The sequence below is a fragment of the Hippoglossus stenolepis genome, chromosome 2 (assembly GCF_022539355.2).
Source record: "Hippoglossus stenolepis isolate QCI-W04-F060 chromosome 2, HSTE1.2, whole genome shotgun sequence".
Lineage (NCBI taxonomy): Eukaryota > Metazoa > Chordata > Actinopteri > Pleuronectiformes > Pleuronectidae > Hippoglossus > Hippoglossus stenolepis.
The window spans coordinates 5,483,201-5,503,220 of record NC_061484.1 but is presented as its reverse complement, the minus strand read 5'-3'; the positions used below and the strand labels follow the sequence as shown (position 1 = coordinate 5,503,220).

The window sequence follows — 20,020 nt, the reverse complement described above, 5'->3', positions numbered from 1 at the left end:
TGGGGATGAGTCCGCCTACAGGTGGGAGATTGACCATCTGGTGACCTGGTGTGGTCAGAACAACCTGGAGCTTGTCGTGTTCTTTTTTCCTTAGGTAGAGAAGGTAGAGTCGGTCTGGTTCAAAAAAGTATTTATTTAGAAGCAATGAACAGCTACTACATAGCTATGGGCACTCAACGTACAACCCCAAGCCGCCTAATACCGACGGGGAAGTCAAGAGTCGCCCCGAGCGGACGACAGGTGCAATATTTATAATAATAGGTAGAACTTCATTGGGAGGGGGAGTCACGTGGCTAGTGCACAGGCTGGTCCCAGCCTCAAGGCACTGGAATCCGCCAATGATGAGGAGCCGCTCCCAGTTTCGTCCCTCCTTTGACAGTAGCTGGGAAAATCTTCACATTCTGACAGTGTTTGGTTTGGTGTTTTAAAACAAGCCTTGAGTCGGCTGACAGCTTGTGAGTTTTCAGTATGGCATGCGCATTTTCTAGACAAAACAACGCCTTTCCTATCTGTCCTTCAGACCCTAGTGGCCGCTGCTTGAATTCTTTCTAAGGGTATGTCACAGTTTTTTAAGCAAACAGTGCATTCATCTATGTGTGATTTTTGAAATAAAGCTAATGGAGTTTATGCTGTAATATAGTAAGTTAGGTATGAGAACAAGTTAAAGTACAGTGTATTGTCTGCCACAGATGTACAGTCTTCTCAAACAGGCATTATCAAACAGGTGCAAGACTGAACTGCGATGTGACACACACACCCACACAACAATCAACTTCAAGATTAAAACCAGCCAGCAACGGCTACTATCAGTCACTATGTGAAGGCCGCACATTTTCCCACATTTTCAGCCCAAACTGCCCCTGCCCCCACCCCTGTCCAACATACTGCATTTGTTTAGAGTTCAGTTTCATTGCCATCTTCACAGACACATATTCAAAGAAAAACATAGATTTTAGTCTTAACAAGCTCAAAGCTCAACTGAAAACAGTGGAGATGGTTGAAGACTTTAGAAGGAACCCAGCCCCACCCACCCCCATCACCCTGAGAGACTCCCCAGTCGACACTGCGGAGTCCTTCCGCTTCCTGGGCACCATCATCTCCCAGGACCTCAAGTGGGAGCTGAACATCAGCTCCCTCACCAAAAGAGCTCAACAGAGGATGTACTTCCTGCGGCAGCTGAAGAAGTTCAACCTGCCAAAGACAATGATGGTGCACTTCTACACCTGCATCATCGAGTCCATCCTCACCTCCTCCATCACCATCTGGTACACTGCTGCCACTGCCAATGACAAAGGCAGACTGCAGCGTATCATCCGTTCTGCTGAGAAGGTGATTGGCTGCAATCTGCCATCTCTACAGGACCTGTTTGCCTCTAGGACCCTGAGGCGTGCAGGTAAGATTGTGGCCGATCCTTCCCACCGGGTCACAAACTCTTTGAGGTACTTCCTCCGGCAGGAGGCTGCGGTCCATCAGGACCAAAACCTCACGCCACAAGACCAGCTTCTTCCCGGCTGCAGTTGGCCTTATCAACAAGGCCGGGACCCCACCTGACTTGGACTCTTATCCCGCCCCCATGCCTCAAGTCTGTGTTACATTAACACACATTACATTACATTGCACATTGCACATTCACATTGCACTCCTGTTTTGCATTTTGCATTTTGCATTTTACTTTTACTTTTACTTTACTTTTTATATCTTTTATATCTTTTTATTTTATATATTGTTTTTTTCTTATGTGTAGTACTTATTGTGTTTTTATGTTTTATGTTCATTGTATGCACCTATATACCAAGGCAAATTCCAGGTAGGTGTAAACCTACTTGGCAATAAATACATTCTGATTCTGATTCTGATTCTGATTCTGGAAGGAAAACGTGCACTATCAAAAGTCTCTGGATTTCTTCTGCCGGGTTGATCAGATGCAGATCTGCAGCATTTGTGCCCAGGGAAATCAGAGAGGACATGACATCATCTCGCAGAGGGTACAGCACAACAGGAGACAGGTGAAGATGCACAAATGTGCAAATAAGGCAACAAACATTTTTTTGATAGGAATGTGTTGCATAATGTGTATTAATACTATTCTATTGTAGACGTCTGGTCATGAGGAGTACCGGGATCCTAATCGAACTGATACAGGTCAGTAAACTTCAGACCAACACACAAGTGGTCTCTAATTACAGGCAAACTGATATATGAAATATATATTGTCTAGTGTTTCAGGTACATTAACATGAAAGTAGAAATAACAGTCAAAGTGCAATACAGAAATTCTTTACTTGATAAACAAATACTGCATCTAAAAAATAAGAAAACAGTAAAACTTAAACGTAATTTAACTCTGCTGTTGGAACCACTGAAGTTCAAAAACATTATCTAATGATCTTTGAAATTTGTGATATCTTTCTTTTATATAATATATTTCTGACTTTGCCGAAGGTAAGAATTTTGTCTGATATGGCTGAACAAAGGTAAAATCTATCAAATGTGAGTTGTGCAGTATTGTACACTGCTGATATTACATATGGATCCATCCTTTTCACTATTTATCCTTTATTCTCTAGCACCTAAAGACTTTGACTGAACTGCCAAACCAGTAATTACTTATGACTGTAGATTTACTGGAGATGGATTCGCTAAACAACTACTTACAAAACTGTTTCTAAAGGAATCTTTGGTTCTCAAAATGAGAAACACATACTAGCACAATAAAACTATAATTCTAAGAAATGAACTGAATTCAAGTTTGGATGTAACCACACCGATTGTTTGGGAAATTGCTGACTTCATTGGCAGTGGAGCCAGATATATAAGAGTTTGTATAATAAAGAAATGTGTTTCTTACTTTGACCATGTTTGGTCATTGGGTCTAAACTGACTGCTCAAGTGGCAGGAAGGATTTTTTCTGGTGTCTTATGTTTGCCAGTAGTGCCCCCTCCTGGTGAGTTCCTTACAGTGAATCCAATCTGTGGTCCTGAGCTGGGTTTCCCAAAAGGACTGGAGAGGCCTAAGAGCTTCCAGCTGAAGTGGAGCTCCTGTGCGAAGATGGAAGGTTGCTTGGTCATCAAAGATTTTCATAAAATTGAAATAAACAACCTTCAATGTGGACAACAGTATTTCTTCAGTGTGGCCACAGAGGATGAGTAGGGCAACATCAGGGACAAACCAGCCGGCTGCATTGCACATGTAGCTATGCGGTTAACAGCAAGCCTGCCCATGTTTGCTCACTTCGAGGACGATCGGCGAGTCTTTGAAGAGGACAGTTATGTGGATGACCTCTTAACCTTCCACAATGACCTGCAAAATTTGGAAAAACATCACAGCAGGAGTTGAGAAGATTTTGAGAGCTGGAGGATTCTTTCTCAAACCTTGGGTCCGGTCAGGGCAAATTGGGAGGCGAGGCACTGAAGCAGAAGTACTAGAAAAGGAAGTGAAACAAAGTAAAACCTTTATTCTTCCAAAATCAAATGAGAGATGAAGACAACAAAGCCCTGGGCATTGGGTACCAAGTGGAGGAAGACAAACTCTACATGATGACATCAATTAACTTTTCCAAAAGGAAAAAGAAGATGAGAGGTGGCAAGGATCTTCTCAAACAGGAGGTGAGACCTGAGACACCTAACCCACTGACTAGGAGGGGACTCCTAAGCCTAGTAGCTGGACTGTACGACCCAGTTGGCTTAGTTACACCTGCCAAACAGAAAGGGGGCAATCCTTGTTAAGAAAGCGTTCCAGGAAGGTGGAGGTGGTAAACTGACCCACGAAACCTGGGATAAACCTCTCTCAGAAGGCCTCAGAGAAGAAGCCATTCAGCTTTTTGAAGAGTATGTGCAGCTTGGACAGAATAGATTCCAAAGGATCCTCACACCAGCTGACTGGGAAGGTAAACCATGGGGGATCACATTCTCAGACGGAAGTGACAAAACCTATGGAGCTGTGATGTATTTGAGGTGGAAGACAAGTCAAGGAATTGAAGTCCGATTTGTTGAATCAAAAGCCAAGCTTACACCACTGGATCAAAGGGGAGAAGCAGTCAAAGCTGAGATCTGTGGAGCTGTCTTTGCAGCCAGGATCAGGAAATATGTTGAAAAGCATGGAAGAATGGAGATCGAGAGATGGTTCCATCTAGTTGACAGTCAAACAGTTCTGGGGGCCATTCAAAGAGAAAGCTATGGTACTAGACCTTCTTCTCAAATACAGTGGGTGAGATCCAGAAGGCTGGACCAGTGCAAGACTGGTGGTGGATACCGGGAAATCTGAACATTGCTGACATCATTACAAGAGGTGGCACTCCTGAAGATCTAAAGGAGAATTCCACATGGCAGAATGGACCGTACTTCTTGAAGTGGCCGATAGAGGAGTGGCCTAAAAAGACTGCTGGAGAGTGTATTGGCAGAATTTGCATTTGTGTAATGTGTATGTAGAAGAAAGTATGAACAAATGTTTTCTGTGACTTAACTACGAAAGTTGCAGAAGGAAGTTTATGGCCCCCCACATGTGTCAGGGTTTTGTACTTGTCAATGTTTAGTTTCCTCCGTTTCCAAAGTGTTTTCTGTTTATTAGTACATCCCTGTGTTTCATGTTTTCACACTCCGGGTTCTGTTTCCTGTTTTATTTTGTAGTCTGGGTTCTTGTGTCTCATATCTAGTTTTACTTCCTGTCTGTGATTGTCTGCACCAGTCCTCATGTGTTACACCTGTGTCGAATTGCCCCTGCCTTCCCTGTGTGTCTGTATTTAAGCCTCGGTTTTTCCCTTTGTCCTTGTCGGATCGTCGTCGTATGTCTATTGTCGTATGTCGGTTGTGTTCTCTGGTCTGTCGTCTGTGATCTCCTGTCCTGGTATCCTGTCCTGATCTCCGGTGTTGTTCGTATCTAGTGTCTCCTGAGCCTCTGCACCTCTGCATCCCCCGTGTAAGCTTCCTGTGTTTTCTCCCTTTGTGCTCCCAGTTGTTTTGTCCGTTAAAGACTCGTTTTTGTATTAAAATTACACTTTTTAAGTTTAAACTCTGCGTCTGGGTCCAACTGCCTCAGCAACTCTGACAGAACGATCCGACCAAAGATATGGACCCAGCAGAGATGAATTTTTTTACGAAAAAATGTTGTATTATGATTTCTTGGTGGACAAGCTGTATTCAGCGGGCATCCGGTACCAAGCAGAGACTCGGGAAGAGATCTCGTTTTTGAGGCATGGCTGAAGGACCAACCTTTGGTGAGCCATTTCATCCCACAGCTTGTGGCGATACGGCACAGACTAAGGAGTTCCCAACCCTCCAGCCCCATCCTCAAACCCGTACGCGGGAAGCCGCCTGGCTCTTGGAGGACCCCGCAGCCTCCAGAAAGTTTCCGCTGTGGGTGGCAGACGTCGGAGCAAAAACCACTCACCTCTACAGCCTGCTCTCAGCCACCAGCCTCCAGCCCCATCCTCAAACCCGTACGCGGGAAGCCGCCTGGCTCTTGGGGGACCCCGCAGCCTTCAAAAAGAGAGGAACCCCTCTCCTCTGCAGCCTGCTCACAGGCACTAGCTACCTCCAGTCCTGACTGGGCCACAGCCACCTCCAGTCCTGGCTGGGTCGCAGTCTTCTCCTGTCCAGTGCCGGAGGGTCCCGGCAGACGCCACACCTGTTCCGGCGTCGGGGGTCCCAGCAACTCATCACTTCAACTCCGGTACTGTGCCTGAGGGTCCCGGCAGACGCCGTTCCGGCGTCGGGGGTCCCGACACGGACCACTCCCATTCCTGTGCCGCGCCGGAAGGTCCCGGCTGACGCCACTCCTGTTCCGGCGTCGGGGTCCTCGCAGCGTCTCTCCAGTTCCTGTCCCCGCCGGAGGGTCCCGGCCAACTCGCGTCCCTCCTGTTCTGGCGTGGGGTCCAGCAGCGTATACTCCAGTTCCTGTCCCGCGCCGGAGGGTCCCGGCAGACGCCACTCCAGTTCCGGTGTCGGGAGTCCCGGCAGACGTCACACCTGTTCCGGCGTCGGGGGTCCCGGCAGCTGTGACTCTGGTTCCTGCCCCGCGTCCGGGGCTGAGGTCTACGCCCCTTCTTGTTTTTGGACAGCTGCAGAGGCAGCTATCTCCGCCTGAGGCTCCGTGCTTCGCCTCTGACTGGCCTCCGGGCCGTCCCCCTGAGCCCCTGTACTCTGTCCCTGAGCGGCCACGGTGCCGTCCCCCTGAGCCCCTGTGCTCCGTCCCTGACAGGCCTCCGGGCCGTCCGCCTGAGGCTCCGTGCTTCGCCTCTGACTGCCTCCGGGTCGTCCACCTGAGCCCTTGTTCTCTGTTCCTGAGCGGCCACGGTGCCGTCCGCCGAATCTCGGTCCCTGATCGGCCACCACGCCGCCCACCCGAGACTCTGTTCTCTGTTCCTGAGCGGCCACGGTGCCGTCCGCCCGAATCTTTGTTCTCTGTCCCGGACCGGCCTCCAGGCCGTCCACCTAAGCCCTTGTACTCTGTCCCTGATCGGCCACCGCGCTGCCCGCCCGAGACTCTGTACTCTGTTCCTGATCGGCCACAGTGCCGTCCTCCCGAGACCCTGTACTCTGTCCCTGAGCGGCCACGGTGCCGCCCGCCCGAATCTCTGTTCTCTGCCCCTGACCGGCATCCGCGCCGCCCGCCCGAGCCCTGGTGCTCTGTCCAGGAATCCCTCCTCCGGATCCCCCCTCCTCCCTCCCGTCTAAGTGCGCGTTTTGGGCCATCTAGAATTCGGCCCTTGAGGGGGGGGGTTCTGTCAGGGTTTTGTACTTGTCAATGTTTAGTTTCCTCCGTTTCCAAAGTGTTTTCTGTTTATTAGTACATCCCTGTGTTTCATGTTTTCACACTCCGGGTTCTGTTTCCTGTTTTATTTTGTAGTCTGGGTTCTTGTGTCTCATATCTAGTTTTACTTCCTGTCTGTGATTGTCTGCACCAGTCATGTGTTACACCTGTGTCGAATTGCCCCTGCCTTCCCTGTGTGTCTGTATTTAAGCCTCGGTTCTTCCCTTTGTCCTTGTCGGATCGTCGTCGTATGTCGGTTGTGTTCTCTGGTCTGTCGTCTGTGATCTCCTGTCCTGGTATCCTGTCCTGATCTCCGGCGTTGTTCGTATCTAGTGTCTCCTGAGCCTCTGCACCTCTGCATCCCCCGTGTAAGCTTCCTGTGTTTTCTCCCTTTGTGCTCCCAGTTGTTTTGTCCGTTAAAGACTCGTTTTTGTATTAAAATTACACTTTTTAAGTTTAAACTCTGCGTCTGGGTCCAACTGCCCCACACCGTGACAACATGTGTGACTGGGCAAATGGTCACAGCAGGGGTTACTTAGTGTGTCTGATATAGATGGGTGAGGGGATCTCTGCATTGTATACAGGACTGGGGTCTTTTGATGTTTTAAATGAAGATAAGGGATCTCAGAGACAGATTGTGTCACACCAGGGGTCTGGGACAGAGATCTGAGACAGGAAGTCTGCCCACCCTGGTCAGACATCAAGAGGCTGAAGAATACCGTTTGCTCCTCGCAGGGAGGGGCTTATGATGTATAAGAATCTGAGGAACTTGCTGCTCTGTGCTCATTCTATACACGTTACAATAGGTGGCTGTGTGGGGTGAGCCCACCTGCAGGTGTTAGAATTGAACTTTCCGAGAGACAATGTTATGTGTGTATTATTATACAATAGAAATTGCCACCACAAGAGGTTGCTGCTCATGCCAGGGAGAGTGTAAACAAACTCCAGAGGAAGGCGTTCACAGCTGTATTGACAAGAGCTCAAGCAAAAATGGGCCAGAAAAGGAAAACCTGCAGGCCCCGCAGGAGAGCCAAAAAAGTGAAATTCAAGAGGAAAAAACTGCATCAAACCCAACTTCTCTTCTTCCAAGAAGGAAACCTGCTGGCTGGGTAATCAAAAATCTTGTGGAAGTGAGGAAGTTCAGTAGCTTGTCCAAACTGGTCAAGGTCATCAGCTGGGTGTGGCGAGCTGCACATAAGTGGCTGGAGAAGAAGGGCCAGCCCAGAGGTCAGTCAAAGTGGGAGGCAATGTCACTCAAGGAAAAGACCAAGGGAGCTGTGCTGACTGTGGAAGAACGTGAGGATGCACTCAGGAAGGTGTAACTTTTCCAGACACGACTCTAAGCAGATTGGCAGTGTACAAAGATTAGGACTCTGGACTTATTGTTTGTGGAGGTAGGATTCAGATGTTTGATGACGACAAGACTGCAGTGCCAATTTTACCATATGAAGCATGGGTGTCTACATTGTTGGCACAAGAAGCCTCAACTCAAACCATGAGGGAGTGGCGGGGACCCTTCTCGGAACGAGGAAAAAAGCCTGGAAACTACATGCCAAGAAAATGGTAGACAGCTGTGTGGTCTGCAGATCATGAGTGAACTTCCACCAGAGCGAACAGGCACAGCTGCACCATTTGAATTCATAACCATGGACCTGTCCGGCCCTTATGAAGTGAGGGATGAAGTAAAGAAAAGAGTCAGACGCAAAGTGTGGGGAATTGTGTTCTGTTGCATGGGCTCCAGAGCCATACACACTGATGTGATGAGTGACCAGTCATCTGAAGGATTTCTAAAATGTTGTGTTGACAGATGTGCAATGTATATATAAAATACATTTTACCTTTTTATTTCAATTATGTGAGATGACTAATTACTATCCCTTCATATAACCCTATTTGCATAAATGATATTTGTTTCTAAATACACAATATATTACCATGTATGTGCATTTGTCTACATAATCGAATTTGAGCTCAATGGTATAACTGATTAAATTAATTATATGTAAATATAATTATATTTTTATAAAGAGGAGAAACTCCCCGGAGACAGATAAAAGCCAAAGCAGCACAGACTACAATATTCTAACTTAACTCCAAATGCTATTTCCTAACTTTCCTTAGACTCTCCTTCCTCCTAAATGCTCACATTATTTTAACCCTACAGCTCTTGGTTGCACATTAACCCTGTGAAAAGTTTCTGTGAAAAGTGCACTCAAGGGCGAAAAACCTGATGTAAAACAGTGTCACTTCAAAGAAGTAAATTATTTGAAAACGAATCTCACTTGCATAGTTTTGCCCATATTCACAAAGCCCTGCAGTTTTTTTTGTTGCTGTTTACCAAATAACCTCTTTTTATTTTGCAGCTTGTATTTTGGTGTGAAAACAGTCATCTGTGTGTGGCTCTTCTTCAGATCTGAACTGACTGTGAGAAACACAAGTGCTGGGATGAGATAAGAGAACATTGTAAGGGATGAGCAGCTCTGTCAGGACTCCTCACTTCCTCTTACTCTGACTTAAGTTGACTTAAGTTGACTTGCTCAGTGGAAACTAAGACTTGTTGCTGTCAGCAGTAGTGGGAAAGTGTCATCCTCTGTCTTTTTGCACTGTAGTTAGTATTTTATCAAGATGATGATTAACACAGATAATGCACTATGATGTTAAACACATAACTTCTAATCTGTTAGTGTCCCTGCAGCTATGAGTTAGTTTGTAACTATAACAATTTATTTTTCTGTTCAGCTGAATGAGAGTGAAATGGAGGAGGTATCAGGGTCTTAAAAGCTTATATGTTACTGTGTATGTTGACCTGCATAGACCTACATACAACATTGTACTTACAGGGGACTGGAGAGTCAGAGGAGAGGCTGACGCCTGCAGCCCCTGCAGCCCCTGTTCCTGGTCCCTCGTCGGCGGAGAAACCGACGCTTGCAGGCCCTGTACCTGTTGCCAGGGCGCCCGGGCACGGAGGACTGAGACTTTAGAAAGGACGGAACTGTAAAGCTAGTTGCTTTAAGTTGAATTTTATTAATGTTGTTGAAGTGTGTTTGAGATAATAAAATGTTAAAACCCTGAATGATTTGTCTCTGGCTGCTGTGGTGAGAGCCCCGTGGCATGGTCAACTGCCATACTGGCGCAACGTGGGGCTCCACGCAGCCAGAGACGGGAACCGGCAGGCGGAGCTGGCGCTGGTACGGATGGTGGAGGACCTTGTGGCTGCGTACCGGGAGCAGAGAGCGGAGAACAGACGCAAGCCAGCGTCCCCTGCTCCTGTTTCCACGCCCCCTGCTCCAGTTCCTACCCCAAGGTCGGCGGAGAGGCCGACACCTGCAGCCCCTGTCCCGTGTCCCTGGTGGGCGGAGAGGCCGACACCTGCAGCCCCTGTCCCGTGTCCCTCGTCGGCGGAGAGGCCGACACCTGCAGCCCCTGTCCCTGTCCCTCGTCGGCGGAGAGGCCGACACCTGCAGCCCCTGTCCCTGTCCCTCGTCGGCAGAGAGCAGAGAGCAGCCAGAGACGTGGACCGGCAGGCGGAGCTGGCGCTGGTACGGATGTGGAGGCCCATATTCACAAAGCCCTGCAGTTTTTTTTGTTGCTGTTTTTGCAAACTTTCTAATGAACCAAATAACCGTCTCTTTTTATTTTGCGGCTTATATTTTGGTGTGTAAACAGTCATCTGTGTGTGGCTCTTCTTCAGATGTGAACTGACTGTGAGAAACACAAGTGCTGGGATGAGATAAGAGAACATTGTAAGGGATGAGCAGCTCTGTCAGCACTCTCACTTCCTCTTACTCTGACTTAAGTTGACTTGCTCAGTGGAAACTAAGACTTGTTGCTGTCAGCAGTAGTGGGAAAGTGTCATCCTCTGTCTTTTTGCACTGTAGTTAGTATTTTATCAAGATGATGATTAACACAGATAATGCACTATGATGTTAAACACATACCTTCTAATCTGTTAGTGTCAGTTCAGCTGAATGTGAGTGAAATGGAGGAGGTATCAGGGTCTTAAAAGCTTATATGTTACTGTGTATGTTGACCTGCATAGACCTACATACAACATTGTGATTACAGGGAACTGGAGAGACCTAAGCAGATGCAAGTTTATGTGGATTGACACTAGTGGGGTGAAGACTGCATTTTGATGATACAAAAACTAAACAGGAAAGGTGCTGCAGCACCTGCAGCACCTGCCCTGTGTCCCTCATCGGCGGAGAGGTCGACACCTGCAGCCCCTGTCCCGTGACCCTTGTCGGCTGAGAGGCTGACGCCTGCAGTCCCTGCAGCCCTTGTTCCTGGTCCCTCGTCGGCGGAGATGCCGACACCTGCAGCCCCTGCTTGTCCTCATGAGGACCCTGCAACCCTGTCCGTGTCCCTCGTAGGCAGAGAGGCTGACTCCTGCAGCCCCTGTCTATGGTCCCTCGTCGGCGGAGAGGCTGACACCTGCAACCCCTGTCCCGTGTCCCTCGTCGGCGGAGATGCCGACACCTGCAGCCCCTGTCTATTGTCCCTCATCGGCGGAGAGGCTGACACCTGCAACCCCTGTCCCGTGTCCCTCGTAGGCAGAGAGGCTGACTCCTGCAGCCCCTGTCTATGGTCCCTCGTCGGCGGAGAGGCTGACACCTGCTGCCCCTGCAGCCCCTGTTCCTGGTCCCTCGTCGGCGGAGAGGCCGACACCTGCTGCCCCTGCAGCCCCTGTTCCTGGTCCCTCGTCGGCGGTGAGACCGACGCTTGCAGGCCCTTTACCTGTTGCCAGGGCGCCCGTGCGGTGTCGCCCACCTGCCCAGCCTCTGGAGAGACGCTGCCCACGACGACGCCCACCTGCTCGACGTCCGGAGAACCTCAGTGGGTGGGCTGGCTTCCTCTCCTGGTCCGTGGGGAGTAGGTCCCTGGCCTGAATTTGGTGATGCGTGTATGTGGAGGTGAGGGGGCTGGGAGAGCACCTCACCTGCACCACAGAGGATCAATCAGCACAGGTGTGAGCTGTTAGCTGATTGGTCCTCACACTTAAAAGGCAGCAACTGAGCTGCCTCAGGGGACACTCAGACAAAGGAACTCAGACACACGGAGGAACGGAGGACTGAGACTCTAGAAAGGACGGAGCTGTAAAGCTAGTCGCTTTAAGTTGAAGTTTATTTATGTTTGTTGAAGTGTGTTTGAGATAATAAAATGTTAAAACCTGAATGGTTCGTCTCTGGCTGCTGTGGTGTGAGCCCGGTGGCATGGGGAATGCAACAGAATGTCTCAGAATGCAAATGTGGCAGTTGCATTCTGAGACACCTACAACATTAACTTACTGCTATAAATAGTGGACCTCTTGTTTTTATCATACCTGTTTCTGGAAAAAAAATCAACTTGGAACTAATCAGGAAATGGATGCTGCAGCGAAACTTGGAGTAATCTAAGTGAGGGCAATGAAAACTGCCCATTCCGTATATTTGTGGTATCTGAAATCTGTTCTTCCATAAAACCTTTTTATGGGCTTCATTTTGTGGAATTGGCAAATTGGTGCTGCTGCTGCTTTTGTGTCGAGCTTTCATTACAAGTGAGTGTCATTCCTTTATTACCCATGATCTCAAAGAAAGTGTTGCCCAATTACTTAAGTGCCACTGTGGCCTGAATGGTGGCCGGTGTTTATTCCCTCGCAAGTTTTATTCCAATTGATCAAACAGAGAAATCTTATTTCTCAAAGTCAACATTAATTGATAAGTTGTGAGGCTCTCGCTCCGCCTTTTGACCAGCCCTTAATTTCTGTGAATTGCAAAGGGGAACACATGCAGCTTTATAAAGTGCAGGGCGAAGTTACACGAAGACAGAAGGTTTGGTTTTAGTTTCTGAGACTGCTCAAAACCAAATAACTCCACTTTACAATTCTTTGACTGTGTTATCATATCTCCAAACACAGGTAAGGTTTATTTTTTTCTCTTACATTCTTGAAGTGTAATTTAATATTATCCTACTTTGCACTTTTTCTAGAATCAAGACATGGAAATGTAAACTTACTGGAGGCCACAATAAAGAAAATAAATGAAGGGAAGCAGCTTTTATATGAATTATACTGAAAACTGAGCTATTTCAGAATCTAAGGCTACTGTTTCTTTTTTCTGGTAAGACTCCATTGCAAAGATGACTGTCCAGTACCATGCTTCTACTGTGACAAACATGGACATTGAAGAAAGTAAAATTGTCTCTAAACAGTTTCTCGGGGATGGCAGCAGCCGCCGCAATTCAGGTAATGAAATAAGAGCTTTTTTTATTATCAAGGAGTTGATGTATACCACGAGAGATTCAAATTTAATGTAGTTTTTTTACAATTTTAAAATCTTTTCAAACCTGTGCTAAATTTGCAACATCAGCCTTAATTTGGAGTCATAATAAAAAGTCATTACAGAGCTTTTAACACCCTAAGAAGCATTTTGCTCAGGAGTCACTGGTAAACACACAGAGTAAAGTGAAAATTGGAATTCAAATCTCTCAGATCACCAGAAACATATCAAACATACATATATATAAACATATTTAGGTATGGTTCTGTAACATTCATACGATTTATATTTTATTATATATCTTTTGTTGTATTAGGTTAATATAGGCAGTATTTATAGAGCAGCATTTATAGAATAGTTGCATTCATGGAATTAAGTGTCTTGATTTTTCTGATATTTAACTTCCAGGACTAACCACTCCTGTCTACTTATTTTCTGATTCAATTTCCAAATCATTGGGTGTAAAAATTTTTTATAACATAAAACATTTTGCCGTGAGAAATGATTCAATCACCCAACTCAAGGTATAGCCATTATTCTCTTGACAGATCATTTGTTTGTCTTTATGTTGTACAAATTATACAGTTTAAAGATATTTATGTTTGTATATAATATTTTGTTTGTATGACATATGATGATGATGTCTATTTCTAAAATAACATTTTACCAACAACGATTTTTGTTTACGAATTTTGCTGGAAATGTATCTTCTGGACAGTATTTTGCAATCCCAGTCAGATTCAAATCAGATGAAGCACAAAACCAAAAGTTCCCTAGATCACTTCATGAAATTCAAGTTTCTGTTTCTGTTCTGGTTGCCGCTCTCACTCAGAGTTTGTGTTGAGGAACAGTTCCTACAGGGTTGCCACAGTTTGCCTCGGGCTCCTCTGTGTTCTCATGCTGGCCGGTATCATAGGTCAGAGCCTCCACTGTAAGTCCACATCTTTGTGTGTGTTTAAAAAGTTGCCAAAATGTGTTGGTGAATCTATTGATTGACAACATACAATCTCTCCTCTCTGGCAGATCAAAAAGTTGAAAAAGAACATCAAGACAATGTAAAAGTCATGGACAAAGAGAAAGAGAACCTGCAGGACAGCCTGAAGTCAGTGCAGGAGGAGAAACAAGATATTGAAGCCAAACGGATTCAGTTACAGAAAGATACCAATGTTTTATCTCAAAAGAGAGACCAAATAGAGACAAATAACAATTTGCTGAGCGAAGAAACAAACAAACTAAAGCTCAGCCAAAGCCAGTTAGAGACCACTAACAGTGCTTTGAACAAAAACATTGAACAGCTGAGAGCCAGTAAAAGCCGGTTGGATACCAATTACAATGTCTTGTCTGCAGCCAAAGATCTGTTACAAAAACAATATGACACAGTGGTCAAACGTAAAGATGAGTTACAGGGCAGTCATGACTCGGTGAGCAGGGAGAGGGACAATTTACATAACAAATTCAATAATGTCACCAGATCTAAAGAGAAACTGCAGATGAGTTACAATGACTTGATTAAAGACATAGAACATTTACAGGAGAGATACAACGCATCTACTGGTGAAAAGGACACGCTAGCAAACAGTCACCAAAACCTAACGACAGAAAGAGACACTCTTCAGGAAACTTTCAACTCACTTAAAAAAGCAACAGACATATTGCGGGCTAATTACGCGACGTTGGCTCGGGAAACAAAAGCGCTTGAAAGCAGCTTTAATAAAGTGACTGCAGAGAGAGAACTGCTGATGGTGAAAATCAGCAACCTGACTGCCGAGAGAGATTATCTCCAGGGCCTAGTTGACAAAATGAACAAGACAATGCAAGGTACGTAGAAAGAACTGACCAAAAATCCTATATGTTAAAGTTTCATCTCAGCGCTTGTACACTTTTGTCTCACTGCTTGATTATTGTTGAATCATTATCGTACATGTACAGATAAGAAGTGTATCAATGGCTGGCAGAAGTTGGAGTGCAGCTGCTACTACACTTCTAATGGCAAGAGAAGCTGGCAGAAAAGCAGAGAATACTGTCAAAGCAAAGAAGCAGACCTGGCAATCATCACAAGCCAAAATGAAATGGTGCGTTTTTCCATGAGGATCATCGATCAACAAATCAAAATTCATTTGTATTGTCCATATTCACAAATCTGTTTGCCTCATAGGATTTAACAAGATGTGAAATCATCTGCCCTTAAAGGTTCAGTGTGTAGAATTTAGTGACATCTACTGGTGAAGTTTCATGTTGCAGCTGAATACCCCTCACCTCACCCTCCCCTTCCAAACATGAAAGAGAACCTATGGTAGAATTCAGTTGTCATAAAAACTCAAAAGGTGTTTAGTTTGTCCAGTTTGGGCTACTGTAAAAAACATGGTGGCCTCCATAGAGAGGACCTGCTCCAGATGTAAATATAAAGTAATGGAATATAAAATTCTAGGGTAAGGAAAACAACAATTCATACAATTTAGATGAAACACACTAGTAAAACATCACTAGGATTATTTTACAGTCAATTTCTGCCACTAGATCCCTTTCACCTAAATCTTACACACTTGACAAAGTTAGGAGAGACTACAAAAAACTACCCAATCAACAGGGAAAACATACACCATATATCTGACAGAGATTAAGGGAACAGGAATGACAATTGTATTGATGGAAGGATTGTCATATTACATTGACAGTAATATATAAGTTGGCATATTGTATGTCTAAGCAATCTAGTTGTTATCATAATCCATGATGTGGATCATCTGCACTGCCATGTGCTAAACTGTCACCATATTCATTTGAGAGTATTTGACATTGTTACAGCTCAACTAATCAACATGTGAAAGGGTTTGCTCATACGATGAATCCACAAATAGCATAAACATCCACCAGGGTCAAACAGTCTCACCACATTTCACACAATTGTGTTTATCAGTTCCCTTAATGTGAATTCTTTATTTGAATACTATAATAATTGAACATTTGAAACTTGACACTATTTTCCACACAAGAGTACAGTATTATCTAAGCTTTATATTTGATAGAAAATAACTTGTTTACTTATTTACTTCCTTAATAGATTTTATTTGATCAGCTGATAGCAATGGAATAAGAGACACACTTGGGGCTGCTCTGTATAACTTAATGACTGACATGAGAGTAAAATATTTAAGTCAGTTTTTCTAATATTGGTGCATCTTAATTTGTGGAAAACATAAAGACCTCAATAACTTTTAATTTGCACGATGCTTCCCACATAGAACTTCATCAATGGTTTGTTTGGAAATGACAAACAAGTCTGGATTGGATTGGCTGATGAAGGAGTAGAGGGCGAGTGGAAATGGGTGGACGGGACACCACTGACCTTAGCGTAAGAAAGTCAACGCACATCTCTTAATATACAAAACAAAAAGTAAGTAATGTTGACTTCTTGTAGCCAATGACAGGGCAGCATTAATTGTTTTTGTGGCTGTCTCTCCTTGTCCTACAGGTTCTGGGCTGCAGGCCAGCCCAACAGCTATAACGGGACGGACCAGGACTGTGGGGAGTTCTTGCACCGTGCGTCAGGGAAAGGCGAATGGAATGACGAGAACTGTAATATAGAACAAAACTGGATCTGTGAAATGTAGTGTTTTTCCTGTATGGGCAGTGCTTTGGTTAATGTTGGCTCCGTGCCTGACACTAATAACTGTAATCTTGATAATCACTCTCAGTTTAGTGTAGAGAGAATAAACATTGGGGACTGCTGTCCAGTACATTGTAAATAATGACAATATTAATCACAGTGACAAAATTTACATGGACACCAATATTCCAAATATTGAACTTATTCAGAAAAAGACAATAATTTGATTATGGTGTTTAGATGAGTTGCATTAAGAATATTAATACTACATCATACATCTGACTTTTACGCAACCTTTTTGAAAATATCCCCATTGCAATATTTGCGCCCATCCACACCCTTCATAATATCCATTCCTCTTAAAATGCATAGCATACTACTTTCTCCCTACTTCTTCATAGTGGCAGCCGTCCTGTGAACAGGACATGCATCTTCAAGCAGCTGGTAACTGTTGAATGTCAATTTCACAAAATGCTGTGAAGAACTCCTATTCATGTCTACATGATGTGACTAAGGTTGGAATACACTCAATTCGATTGATGCTATGTCCTTTTGTACGACCTTATTCCGGCTCAGTAATCAGAAAATGCTGTTTACACGGCATTGTTTGATTTAGACTGCTGTCTTAATCAGGTAAATGTCGGAATATTGACGCATGTAAACAAAGTCAGTGTTTGCTTAGAAATCTATATCGTGTGACCATCTTACACAAAGGTACACAGCATTGCTCACAGCCAAATCTTGAAATGGAGTGATGCGCAGTGAGTAATGTATTATTAAGTTGGATATAGCAGAAGACCCAGCTGATAAAAGTGGAGCAGACACAGGTTGACGTAAATTGTTTGGAACAGCTTGGTTAAAGGGTGACTGAGGTTTCCATAGATATCTGTACACACTGTGGAAACTGTTTAATAGTAATGAAGGGTAACAAGTAATTTATATCTGTGATGATTTGATATTTAGTAAAATAATTCAATGCATGATGATTGATATATAGTTTACAGTTAACCATTTATAGAAAAATACACTTTCAGATTATGTCAAGTTGATTTGATTGACATACTGCACTTATTGTAATCACTTGACTCTATGACTAATGAATGCATTTCCCATGTGCTGTACTCTTAAAGTGTTAATTTACTGATGTTGGCTATTTTGTACTCAGTTGTTGTTGCTTCTTGTGTGACCACTAGCACAAACTGCACATGTGGATAACACTGATTCTGGGATAACAGCCTTAGTCATAAACATAGACTATACTCTATTACTACTGCATCATTAATATCCATTGAATTGGTGCTTTTACTATTGAGATGTACATGTGAAAAAAAGACTGTGCTGTGCTTACAATTCAATTCCTTTTGTAAAACATTCTGCATTCTAAATAAACAAATTTTACATTTTCAAGCATACAATCAACTGATTGCTGACTAAATAATTCACTTTCTAGAATTTGTCAACTAAATCACTCTGAGAGTGTATCAGTATGTAGAAGAACCTTGGAAACTGCACATGAAGCTATTATGTGTAGATATTATACACTAAATCTTTAGACGGTATTAATTATGGCAGTTGTTCTCAAGGAGGAGCGGCTAGGTGGTATAGTGGTCAGTGGTCTAACCTCAGAAGGTTCTCTTCCTGAATCCTGGGTTGACTGGGGTCTTTACATGTTCTACCTGTTTCTGGGAGGGTTTCCTCTGGCTTCCCCCCACAGTACCAAGACATGCAGATTGGGGTGAGGTAAATTGAAGACTTTAAATTGACGATAGGTGTCAATTTGAGTGTGAATGGTTATTTGTCTATGTATGTCAGCCTTGCGATACACTAGTGACCTGTCCAGGATGAACCCCGCCTCTCGCCCAATGTCAGGATCAAAATAAATGTTCAGAATCATCTTTAAAACATTGTGCGAGCATAAATAGATAAAGATAATTCTATTACAGGCCTTTCTGGTCATAAATGAACATGCATTCTTTTGCACTACCAATTCACACGTCTCACCAGTGAGGTTGAGGTTTCGGTCCAAGATGCTGGTGCTCTAGATTGACATCTAGTGGCAGTAAATATATATGCATTTTTAAGGATTGTTATGGTCGGTCATATTACTGAGAAAGCTACTTTGACATTCATTTATCGTCATGGTACCACAGCATCAAAGCTCAACCCACTCTGCTTGATAAGATAAACACCTAAATTGATAAACAGTATACAGTGTTGAAAGAAGAGGAGTCTGATCTCTTTATCACCTAAATCTCCTCCACCATATGACCTGACATAGACATCCCACTCATTCCTCTCCAGACCACCTTCACAGAGCGCCTGGAAGATGGAGTCTATCGCACACACACACACACACACACACACACACACACACACACACACACACACACACACACACACACACACACACACACACACACACACACACACACACACACACACACACGCACGTATGCATGCACGCACACATACAGGTACTGTCTGTCTATCTAGAATCTTCACTACCCTACCCATTCAAACAGGTAGGTGAAGAGATCTTAGTTTGGCCCACAGCTGTCAGGGAGCAACTCACACTTCTCAAATGAAAGGTGCCATAAAAAGTCTCAGCCTCAAAAATAGAAAGAAGAAAGAAAGGGAACAAATGAATGGTAGGTTAGACTTCACACTGAGAATAACACACACATATTGGCCCATTCATTCTTTTACAAATCAGTCATATCATTTAGTTTTTCAACACATGATAATGAAGTGCACAGTTCACTTGTTATAATCATATATTTTCTGAAGTCATATTTTCTGTCATCATGGAACCATAAACTCAACCAATTCTATCAAATCTTTAAAACCATCTGCATCAAGGTCCTGCCACTACACATGCTTGACCAAACACAAGTCAGCAGCTATCATGAGATTTTTATTGCCTCAGATAACTTCTTAAAAGCAAACTTATCAGAGACATGCAAACCTCAACATACATCAGTGTGATAAGAACACCCGACAATACAGATACATCTTTGTGATTAATTAATTTAATGTGCACTTTGTCCTTTAAGCTTGGCCCGTGTCCCATCCACTAACGTAGAGAAGGTGGGGTATATGACCTATACCAGCCACCAGGGGTGATCCAGATGATTTGGCTTCAGTTTTGGGAGCAGTTATGTTGCCCATCTTTTATATACAGTTAATGGCTGATCAGTGGATGAACCTCTCAAAAGACTCTCTCAACTTTGAGCTCTACAAACATTTATTCACCAGGTAATTCTTTCAGGTCAGAAATCTTTTATTTTTATTATGACATTTTCCCATTTCTCTCTGAGCCCTGAGAATTTTGAATCAATACTTTATACAGTTTATTAGACTGATACTTAATACTAGCCAAACAGTACAGGTTGTCTTTATATGCTGTACA

The 20,020-nt window shown here is 44.2% G+C and overlaps 1 protein-coding gene and 1 pseudogene across 1 annotated transcript; both read left to right on the top strand.

Annotated features, from left to right (window-relative positions):
- Positions 1-20,020, top strand: part of LOC118117163 — a 56,513-nt pseudogene that overhangs the window by 29,879 nt on the left and 6,614 nt on the right.
- Positions 12,533-18,026, top strand: LOC124854911 (C-type lectin domain family 4 member M-like). The gene is made up of 7 exons (XM_047343617.1): positions 12,533-12,643; positions 12,851-12,970; positions 13,837-13,935; positions 14,028-14,822; positions 14,934-15,076; positions 16,247-16,356; positions 16,477-18,026. Exons 2-7 carry the CDS (start codon positions 12,865-12,867, stop codon positions 16,613-16,615), a joined length of 1,392 nt encoding a protein of 463 aa, XP_047199573.1. The 5' UTR covers positions 12,533-12,643; positions 12,851-12,864; the 3' UTR covers positions 16,616-18,026.